General features: G+C 42.6%; 1 protein-coding gene across 1 annotated transcript; it reads right to left on the reverse strand.

Annotated features, from left to right (window-relative positions):
• Positions 1-304: 304 nt before the first annotated feature.
• On the reverse strand, positions 305-9619 carry CCNG2 (cyclin G2). The gene is made up of 8 exons (XM_081100861.1): positions 9175-9619; positions 8135-8272; positions 7349-7486; positions 6018-6268; positions 5755-5833; positions 5568-5666; positions 3064-3269; positions 305-1752 (listed from the first exon to the last, which is right to left on the reverse strand). The coding sequence occupies exons 2-8, from the start codon at positions 8270-8272 to the stop codon at positions 1629-1631; spliced, it is 1035 nt and encodes a 344-aa protein (XP_080956987.1). The 5' UTR covers positions 9175-9619; the 3' UTR covers positions 305-1628.
• Between the last annotated feature and the right edge of the window lie 1729 nt (positions 9620-11348).

Consider the following 11348-nt stretch of genomic DNA (forward strand, 5'->3'; position numbering starts at 1 on the left):
CAACCTGAGTACTCTGGTCTACTTGATACCTGTTGCCTTTCACTATAAAGTAATAGGCATTTTGTTTAATATGAGTCCATCTGAGAGAGAGGTCAATTCTCAAATGACAGATTCACTTTCAGTATCTCCCAAGGCTATGGGCCAAACTGTGATAAGGAAGTCTTACCGAGAGGACTTCTGGTTACCAGACAGAGAGAGGGCTTATCCTGAAGGCACACCAGCCTCACTTCAAGCCTCCCTACTGAAATAAGGCAAGCACTTTTTCTTTTACCAAAAAATTAAGGTATGATTGCAAACAAGGAGTACAATTCATTAATATTTTTATTTTGAGTTGTAATCCATTATTACTTAAGATCCACTTCAGGAAACATCCAATGGATGTTGACTTACCATTAAAAGTAGGTCATCAATGTTTGATTTATAATACAGAATACACAATAAATTATATTTACATGCAATTACTAGACTATCACACACAAGGTAAAAAAATACAGTATTTTTATGTACATTTTTTTAAGATTTACATTTTCATATACAATTTATAAAATTTAAAAATTCTCTGTACAGAATTCCATGTGTACAGAGTTTATAAGTCCCCTATTCTTATGGCTGTACCACCACACAGATATGCTCAAAACTGTAACACTACACACACTTAAGTTTTCCTTTTTTTTTTTTTTTTTACTTTATATTCAATCTTGGCACCCATACACTAATACCATTATTTTTGAAATGTAAATTACAAAGGAAGTAAAATGTAATCATGCAGACTTTTTTTAATATATGAAAATGAGATAAAATGTGCTACTTGATCAACATTTAACAATTCCACAGTTACCTAGTTCTGTTCAACCTTCTGCACTGTTTTAACACAGGTGCATGCAAAACTATCAGATTATGGATTGTTTTAATAACATTAAAATAATACTACAGTCAGAATACTTAGGCATTAGGAATGCAATTACCTAATAACCATAGCCTGTTGATTATTTCTGCTTTGGCAGAAACCTCAACTAACACATTACATACTAAAATTTAGATATGGCAACATTATAATTCCCAAGTTTATAGAGTCTGCAACAGGTAAGTGATTATTTAAAAAAAGAAACAAAGAAGGTGTTTGACATTTAAGAGTATACTAGTATTCTCTGTTCTGAGAATGGGGGTAGGGGAGTGATTTAAGATAAACCATTAAAGGTTTATCCATTTTCCCTGCTAAGGAAGTACTGGCCCACTCCCAATCTGTTTAAATAAAGACACCTGAAGGCTTTATAAAAAGTTTAAGATTACCTATACTATTCATCTTCAAAAATTCTTGAAAAGTAATAAAATTGAAGGTATCAATACCTTCCCTCCTCCCCCAAGTAGCTAAAGATCAACGAGAAAAATAAAGTGCCAATGTCTAAAGTATTGTTACTTGTTCAAGAGGCACTAACCCATTTGATGGCTTAGGATTAAATATGAAAATAGGCCAGATCTGATCTGAATAATAAATAGAAAGTAGGTATATTCCAGTCTATGCAGTTCCTGCCTAGATGGGGGTTGGACCAGGGAACTACCTACTCCCCCATTTATTGCTTGGAAACCTGTACACACACTTTAAATTCTGACACAGAACAGCAGGATTTCTAAGATGGAAAGCACAGTGTCTGTGCCACTTTGAAGTTGAAAAAGAAAGTGCACTCCTGATCACTGGAAGGAGAGCTACTGAGACTCTCTTCTCCACAACTCATATCTTCACAAGAGTCCTCACTAAAGAGAAAAGAAGAGATAAAGCAAAGTCCATTATTTTAAATATACTTAAATGTTTTACAGACAAAATAAAACTGCTAAACAAGTATCTCTAGTCTCAGAATCTTTATATTCAAAATTTAAGCTTTACAGTGAGAAAATTTAACTTATAAGGACTTCCTAAACTGAACTCTATTATAATCTCCTTAGAAAATACAGATTTTCTTAACAGGTTTCAACAAATTACTATTTGCCAAGCTATTATTCTTGTACCAATAACTCTATCATCAATTAATTGTACAATTTTAAGTAAGTTAGATCCAATAAATGCAGGCTAAGGACAACATATCTCCTATGGCATGATTTCGCCATCTTTCTTGCATTAATAATTGTATCACTAATATTTTCAATATCCAACCAAAAAACCAATAAACTATGAAATGGAACTTCTGGTCCTTTATCCCTACCATGTAAAACAATCTAACTTAATAGAAGACAATGGCATTTGACAAAACTGTAAAAATATCTACAGAATTCTGCTACCTTTGTGGCGGTGGTTCCTTCCCTGCCGCCCCCCCCCCCCCCCAGGCACTTTAACCACAGCCTCTTCCCACAGACCATATTAGGAATTCATACTAACACTGAAAAGCCCAGAATGCTGTTTCACTTTTTAAAAAAACTAAAACTATATTTCAAAGAGCAAAGGAGATGGGAAACAACCAGTTTTTTAAAGGGGAGGAGCGAAACGTCAGTGGAAAGACAACATTCTATTTAACCTAATACATGGAACCTAAAAAAACAGAACTCATAAATTCACAAATAGAATAGATTGGTAGTTGGCAAAAAGAGGGGGCTGGTGGGTAAAAATGGTCAAAAGATACAAACTTCCAGTTATAAATCTTGGGAATATAATGTACAGCATGGTGTTTTGTTTGTTTTTATTAAGAAAAATGGGGCCCTGGCTGGTGTGGCTCGGTTGGGCATTGTCCCATGCACCAAAAGGTTGCTGGTTCGATCATGGGTCAGGGCACATGCCCAGGATATGGGCTCAATTCCCGGTAGGGGGTATGCAGGAGGCAGCCCATCGATGTTCCACTCTCTTCTCTCTTCCTCTCTCTCTAAAAGTAAGTAAACTATTAAAAAAGGAGGGAGGGGAAGCACACTTCTAAATTATTAGCCTATTTTAATAATTAACTGTTTCTGGCTAATTTTCTCACCTGAAGAAAAGATGCTATTAGACTAGGGACTTTCTCTGATGCCTTATAATATTCCCGGGTCCCATTTTGAGTATAGTTTGTCTGGCAAGTCTAATCAGTTAAGGAATCTGCTTACCTTTCACTTTCATCAAAACAACCCCCCTCTGGTATTGTTGGCAGCTCAGGGACACTATAGTAGCTGTTGTGGAGATTCTGGGCTGTGCGCCTTGAAACAATCCAAACCAATTTCTTAAGATCTGGTTTGCAGCATTCAGGAGAAGAATATTCAGCGAGGCATTTAGAAACTAACTCCCTCCAGTAAATGAATTCAGTGTCATTAACCTGAAAAAAATATTTTAATCAAGAGGTTAAATAGTGGTTCCCAAGCCTTGCTGTGCCTTGGAATCACCCTACACTCCTTAAAAGAATACTGATGCCTGGCTCCCACCCCAGATGTTCTTATTTAATCGATGTAGGGTGTAACATGGGAATCAAAAATTTGTTTAAAGCTCTCCAGGTGATACTAGTGTGAAGTCAAATATGGGTAACCACTGGTTTAGGAGATGAGCACCAAAGGTATAGATAATTTACATAGGATTCAATACATAGAAAGTTTTGCCTATTAAGAAAACACACTGATCTAAAAACACTTATCTGTTACTATCAATTATCAAGTATATTCTTTAACAGTCCCAATGCAAAGGAAATTAATAATTTAGGTTTCTGTAACAAAGCATTTTTTGATTGCTAAAAATATGCATTTACACTAAGATACCAGATAAATGCTAATGGAGAAGTTAGCAGTATAACAGAAGAGGAATTTCCCCAAAAGGGCGTAGTTTCTCCACGACCAGGGAGTGCCCCACTTTATTTCAAGGAATCAATTTTCACTGAGGATATTTCCAGATAAATTATAAATGGTTTACATTAAAACTAATAAATTCCTGACTAAAACACAAGCTAGAAGTTATCTGTTAAAAACAAAATACTTCACAAATACTTTTAGCACAAACAGAAGACAATTTTATAGCATCTTGGCTACCATTCCAGCTACATCTTAACCCCCCTGCATTCTGGCTTCTACCACTCCCTTCTCATTCTACTAACATCATCTCCTAGGTATCCAATGACCTCCTTCAATTCCCATTATAATGGGCCTCTCATCAAAATTCAATACTCTTGGCTACCTCCTTCTTGAAAACCTCTTCCCAACCTGATAGTGCTCTTACCTGTCAGGTGTACCTTCCTTCACTTGGCTCCTAATGGTGAAACTGCCAACACTGAAAGCCCAACCAACATAATTTCAACCAACCTCTAAGCAAAAGACTCCAAGTTTCTTTAAGGCTTTATTATTTCATGAGAAATTTCAACTCTTGATCTCCAACTATGATTTATCTTGAGTTTTTGTGTGGTTGTTTTTTTTTTTTTTAATATTTTATTGATTTTTTACAGAGAGGAAGGGAGAGAGATAGAGAGTTAGAAACATCGATGAGAGACAAACATCGATCAGCTGCCTCCTGCACACGCCCTACTGGGGATGTGCCCACAACCAAGGTACATGCCTTTGACCAGACTCAAACTTGGGACCTTTCAGTCTGCAGGCTGATGCTCTATCCACTGAGCCAAATCGGTCAGGGCTATCTTGAATTTTTATTCCAGACTGCTAAATACCTGCTAGACATCTACCACCTGGAAGGTAAAAATCATACTTCTTTGATCACAAGTTACCTTCTCTCAAATTTCCTCCAATGGTACCAACATTCTATCATTTGTTCCAAATACTGATCATTTGTGGCTCCTTGCCTCATATTCCATGCTTGACTTCCAAAACCACTCAAGTTAGATATTCTCACAGCTTCTTGTGACTATCACCTAGACATTCTATCTACAAGCCTACCCTAAAGTAATTCCCAAACCTTCTATAGTCCATCAGCTTCCTGGCTATAATAAGCCTTTGCTGCCCAAACTATCACTACTAAGATTCTTTTGGTCTACACCTTCCCAGTAATAGTGCCTCTCCTGGCTTACCTTACTCTTCTGCTAACAAAACGCCAAAGTACTCCCTACGTTCAGTATTATCTGGCACTCAGACACAGAATAAATGACAGAACATACCACTACATGTTAAGTTCCATATATCTCCAACTAGACTCTAAGTCTAAGAAAAGGGACTGTGCCTTTAGTTGTTTTACACCTTTATGACTGCTAAAAATGTACTGGGCTGGCCTAAGGAGTTTAAAAAGAAAAACGAAGCTAATGTTATTTTGGAAATGCTACTAATGGGATGAATCAGCCCTAAAGATGTAATGGGATGCCATCAGTGTATTTAGTAAGTCTACTTCCTAGTGTGTATTTTAGAGCAGACCACTGTATTACCAATTTGCAAGAATACTACAGAAGGGACATCTGAATGCAGAAAGAAGCTGGGCTAAGGACAGGATTCCCTTCCAGTTTAATACTGTCTGGGTCGAAACTGCATTTTGAGAACTTCAACACTTGAGATGTTTTAAAAAATGAGTGTAAAAGTTAAGAGCCCCATAAAGTATTACTTAATGTTTAAGTCACCACAGGGGAAAAAAAAACAAAGTGAAATATTAGGAAGAAAACTTGCTTTAAATAATAAGAACTGAATATATTTACCTTGGAATGTTTTTTAACAAGCAGAAGAATTTCCAATAATTCAATGGATTTCAAAGTTTCTACTTCCAAATTGAGAAGGCACAAAGCTAATACAGATGGCTACAAGAAAAAAAAAGTGTTAAGTAAAATAAACATTTTTTAATTCAAAACAGAAACTGTGAATCATGTAAGCAAGAAATTGACTTACTTTTGCTTTTGAAAAGGTAAGCCGGCAGTTGCAAGCTTTCAGCTGAGCTTCTAGTTTATCAAGATTCAGTATTTCTTTCCTATACAATGAAAAGAAAAAACAATGTATTTATTTACTAAACTTCCAAAGACGTAAACAATTTTAAGGACTTGCCATTAAAAAGTTTGGAGGAAGTAAAACTATAAACTTCACTGGCATTCTACTTCGTTACTGTTAGCTATAGCAATCTAAAGTATAAAATTTTTATTTTTAATCCCACTGACCTTTCTGAAGTCTGACAAAATACTATAGTATGGTATAAGTGCAAAAAGTTTAAGGCAGTAGTAGCTTCCAATTCATAGTGCAATTTTTCTGAAATTATTTTTTCCATCCGTTTTATGTCAGAGGCAGTACATTTGCATTGACTAATCCGGATTACATCATGAGTGGATGGAATATTGCATTCTTCTTCAACTATTCTAGCAGCCAGCAAAAAACAACAGACTCCAATGCAAGACAAATGTTTAGGTTTCACCTGAAAAACAAAAAAACAAAAGTCTTCTTCTAACAATTGTTACTTGATTTAGCAAAGCAGACACTTAAGAATACTGTAGTAATGCCCCTACTTTTAAGACAGAACACAAACAAGCTGCATCCCTGTACTTTTTTTTACCCACAATTATATTTAGTCATTTTCACAATTTAAAGTGTCTTAACCTTACTTTAAAATAAAAGGCATTTTGGGCATTTAAATTAACTTATTTAAATGCAGATAAAAATAATTAAATACAAGTTCAAAAGCCAAGTTTCTAACACTGCCTATACTTGGTCTTTCAAACTCATGAAATTCGTAAAAGTACATTCTCTCCCAAAATAACATGAAGCTTTCAACTCCTAGAAAATAAGCTACTTCTTTGGATATAAAAATAACATATCCACTTATCTTTTAATCTTATTATCTACTTATCTCTAAGAATCATCCCATACTTCAATGAAACTTTGCCCAAGAGAAACATTGCATCAGCTGTGCAGTGAAGCATATGTAAAAGCTGCCATGGGCAGATGGCTGCCCTTTTCTTTTCAGTGCCCTAAAAACTGACCCAGCAGCTGACAGCATCCTATTGGCAGAAAAATCACCACATTTCTCTAACAGTTGCTGGTAATTGTTAGTAAGACTGTGACTCCCTGCTCCGAGCAGACTTACAGGAGAGGCAGTTGGTCACCTTTAATAGACTGTTATACTTCCACTTATGTTTCAGTATTAAAAACATCTAGGCTCCAACAAAAACATGATGGGAGATGAAAACCTTACAGTAAGGACTGTATACACACTGGTATATAGAGACTACCTAAAAAACAGTAGTCTTCACTATGTTAAATCTTCAAAGGGAAGGCATGTAAGACGTACAGCAAAACCTAACTTAAAATACAATACACTTGATTTTGTAGTCTCTTAATCTGACACTAAAGATCATAGTTCCAATTATTAAAAGTGTTTATGTATGGTGACATAAGTACATTCATTTGCCAAATATTTATCGAACCCTCCTATGCTGGCCATTGTAGTAGGCACTGGGTATAGAAAAATGAAGATTTATAAAAAATTATTAAATACCTTCATAAGAGCCAAGAATCTGTCCAAAATATTGACAGCCAGGACAAAAGTTTCAGTGCAAGATCCAAAAAAGTTGGTTAAACTCCTTAAGTCTTCTACTTTGGCATTTCTCAATCTTGGACACAAAGTGTTATCATTCTGCAATGAAAACCAAGAGCCCAAGTTTATTATTTTCTTAGAACTAAATGGATAATACACACAGATTCAATTCAAATAAGGTAATTTTTTCCCATAACCTTTGAGAATACGGGGCAAAGGGTAATACTTAACTAAAGCAATACACTTTTCCGCTACAAAAAGTGTAAATATCATTGCTTTTTACACATGTACATCTCAAAAGAATTAGGCAGTTCACCAAATGAACTGGTGCCACACGTCAAGAGGGTCATAGCAAATATAGTTCGATTCCCTGTAATGGACATAGATGGTTACTTGCTTGCTTTATGGGGTTTTTGTTGTCTGTTTAATAACTATTTGAGAACCTACAACAAGTGTTTCACAGGCAAAGGGCATTTCCACAAGGGAACTGCAGGATGCCCAGCGAGTCTCCCACCCCTGAGCTGAGGCTGGAGCGCCACATCTGCAGAAACACTTCTCCGGGGTCAGCATCACTCTCATTCTTGCTAAGACACAAACGCTTGACCCGGGGTAAGGTGTATCTTCGTCCTCCAGGAAGCCCGACGTTGGTCTTAAGAAACTTGCCCGTCTTCAGTCCTGATTCCACTTAACAACAACAACAGAAAAGTTACCCTCTCGGCAGCTGCAGCAAGTTCCCGGGCGACTTACCTCCGAGGTAGCCTCGATCAAGCTCAGCCCTTTCTCTCGCGGTTGGAACCGCTGTTCCTGTTCCAAGTAGAGGTTCAACAATCCGAAGAGCTGGACCCCTTCCCGACCTGCCAGGTGCTCGGCCCCCAAATCCTTCATCTGCAGCGAAGACAGCACACAGTTAGGCGGGTCCTTGCGGAGGCGGGAATGGGGGTCAGGGGGAAAGGGCAGGAAATACCTCCAGCGAGAGGCGCCGGGACGAGCACCACCTGGCCAGAGCGAGCCGCGGAGGGGCCCGGCCCGTCCCGTCCCCGGCGAGATCCAACCACCCCACCGGGGGGTGTGGCACGGGGAGGGGCGCGGTGACGTCGGCCGGCCAGTCTGGGTCGGCCCGGCCGGTTCACCACCAGGAAAACGTCCCCGGGCGGCGGTGTCCCGAGGGCCCGCCCCACCCGAAGCCGGGGGAGAGGGGTCTCTCTCCGGTGGGATGCCCCGGGCACAGCTCCTGCCGCGGGCCCCGGGGTGCCAGCTTTGCACAATAGGGGGGCAGGGAGAGCAAGTCTCGCGACTGAACAAAGAACCGGAGGGAGGAGACTCCGAGCCCCGCCCCGCCCTCCCCTCCCGGGGGCCCGGCCGCCGAGCCCCTCTAGCTGGACTCCAGCCCGAGCCTTCCCCGTCCGCGACGGCGGCGCCGGTGGCACCCGAGGGGGGCAAGACCCAGCGGGAGACAAAAGCCCAGCCCACCCGCGTCCCGACAACAGCGGTCCGACCACGGATGCCCCGGTTCCGCAACTGTGCGGGGCCCCGGGCTGTCAATTCAAGAAGCACCACCCCAGCGAACGCCGGCGACAAAACGGGGGGTGGGGGGAGGCGCACCAAAGGACTGTCCGGAGCCTCCCGGACTCTCCGTGCGTCCCACCAGCATCTGCCCCAGTCCGGCGCCCACTGCCCCGAAGCTGGAGCTGGGGCAGGACCGGAGTCGCTCCCGGGGCCGAGGGCTGGGCACCCCGCCCCCGCCGAGTCCCGACCGCGAACAAAGAAACCCGGGCAGGAGCACTCACCGTGCCGGAGACGCGCCTCCACCGGCCGGGCGTCGCGGTCCGTCGGGGACTGGGTGCGGCGGGGCGTCCGGACCTGTCTCCGCGGACCCGCCGCCTCAGCGGAGGCCCGGGACCCGCATCCGACCCCTCCCCCCGTCACCGCCGCCCTACAGCCCCGGCTTCATTCTGCTCCCAGCGCGCCCACCCGCCAGGGGCGCAGCGCCCACCCCCCAGCCCTGAGCCTCCACGGGCACAGCCGCCACGGCCGACTCGAAGCCCAACCAAACCCCTTGTTTTTGTTTTGGGCTCTCCAGGCCCCCCGAGGGGCGGGGCACGTGACTCGCCGCGGAGGGATTCTTCGCTTCTCAGCAGGATTTGAAAAATAATCCCGCCTCTCAGCCGCGGTCCCCAGCGGGGTTGGGGGCCGCCGAGGCTCTCCTTTGCTTTCCCGAGCCACTCCTCCCCCTCGGTTCCTGGGCGGAGGATGGAAGGTGGGCGTCGGCTTTATTCTGCGATAGACCCGGTGGGGGAAGAAAGGGAGAGACAGGGTTGAGGCGCGGAAGGAGATCCTTTCTGACCGCTTTGCACCTTTTAAAGGTCCCTGATTTGTTTTGTTTCCTCTGTTTTGAAAAATCCGCCCAAAGTGGCCGGCTCTCTGATTGGATGCTGGCCGAATGCCGAGAACCTGCTTCACTCTCGAATCCAGATTGGCTGACTGATTCGTCTTGGAGGCCTCTGATTGGCTTTCGCCGTCTTCTGCTCCTCAGTCTTCCCTGGGGCCTTAGCAACGCTGGAGTCCGGAATGCGCATGCCCGGCGGAGGGTTGCCCCCCAGCTCTGGAGGAATGCGTGGGCCTGTGCCTGGGGTCCGCGCTTCCGCCCGCCCCCCCTTTTCCCCCCTTCCCCCCCCACCCCCTCGGGGAGGGCCACGCTCGGCTCTGAGCCTGGACGGCTGCAGGAGCTGCAGGAACCTAGGGGAGCGTTCTCTACGTTTTGTTGTGCGGGTCCATTTTGCGATAACCAATCAAGTTGGTATAGAATTTTCAGGATGCTTATTGAAATATTGACAAGTAAAATGCAATCACTTTGGTCTTTGCTTTAAAGTTTCTCGGACCAAGAGGGGGAAAAAAATGGAGAGAAGAGAGGTGCAACGAGGTTGCACAAAGTTAAGAGTTGTTAAAGGTGGGCGATAGATGGGTGCAAGAGGGTTTCTACTCGTGTGTCCTTGGAAATTTTTTATGTAATAAAAAATACATGTTCAGTGAGGGGACTTAAAAAAAAAATGTACCGGTGCACATTGACAAGGGCACACAAACGTGTAATCATTGTAATAGTGTACCCCCAGAGGTGGTAATTGCGCTGCTGTTGTAATGAAGGCTCTGACAGGTTCTTGGTCACCCATAAATTACCATTTATTGTCCATTATGATTAGCATTATTAAAAGGTGACACGTGTCCTCTCCTGAGGCGGTGCAGAAAGCAAAGCAAAGGAGACGGGATATCTTTGGGGGGATGTGAGAGACGTCCCTTCAACATCGTTAGTAAATTCTCTTTATTTTCTCCCTCTTCCGGTCTCCACCGCCGTCAGCCAAACACACAAATCAGAAGATAGCACGTTCTGAGTTCTAATCTAAATAAACAGAAAGCCCCTAGGAACCGAGCCCTCTCTTCTGCTCTCCTGCATGTTTTCTGTGAATCGTCTCATTGCTTGTAAAATAGGAGAAGTCACATAAGACAGCAGCCGCTTTCTCCTCTTTCCCGAGCGGCAAAGGAATTTTAGGAATAGATCCCTTTGCCTGTGAGCTGGAACTAGACGCAGACATCTGGAGCTCAGAGCAGCTGGGGGAAGGGGAGCTCAAGAGCTAATCCTCTTACTTCAGAGACTTGGGGCCTTGTTCAGGGTTTGGGGAAATAAATAAAATTACATTAAAAGACTGCTTTTAAGGGATTTACAGCTTGCGTGATTTTGTTCAGTACTTGTTTGATCTTTTAAACATTATTAAGACTCTTATTTGACACAAACCTCTTGCTGGAAATCTGTGCTGAAAAACATAAATGAGGGCTGCAACCAAGATGGAAAATAGAGCTAAGATTAGAATTACGTAGATGAGGCCTCCTTGTACAGTGTGTAAAGAGGCTCAGTGGACAGAGTCCAGAGAGAGACAGAAAGCAGCTGGATGGAAAACATGAGAGAAAA

Source organism: Myotis nattereri (genome assembly GCF_964212035.1).
Source record: "Myotis nattereri genome assembly, chromosome: 1".
Taxonomy (NCBI): Eukaryota; Metazoa; Chordata; class Mammalia; order Chiroptera; family Vespertilionidae; genus Myotis; species Myotis nattereri.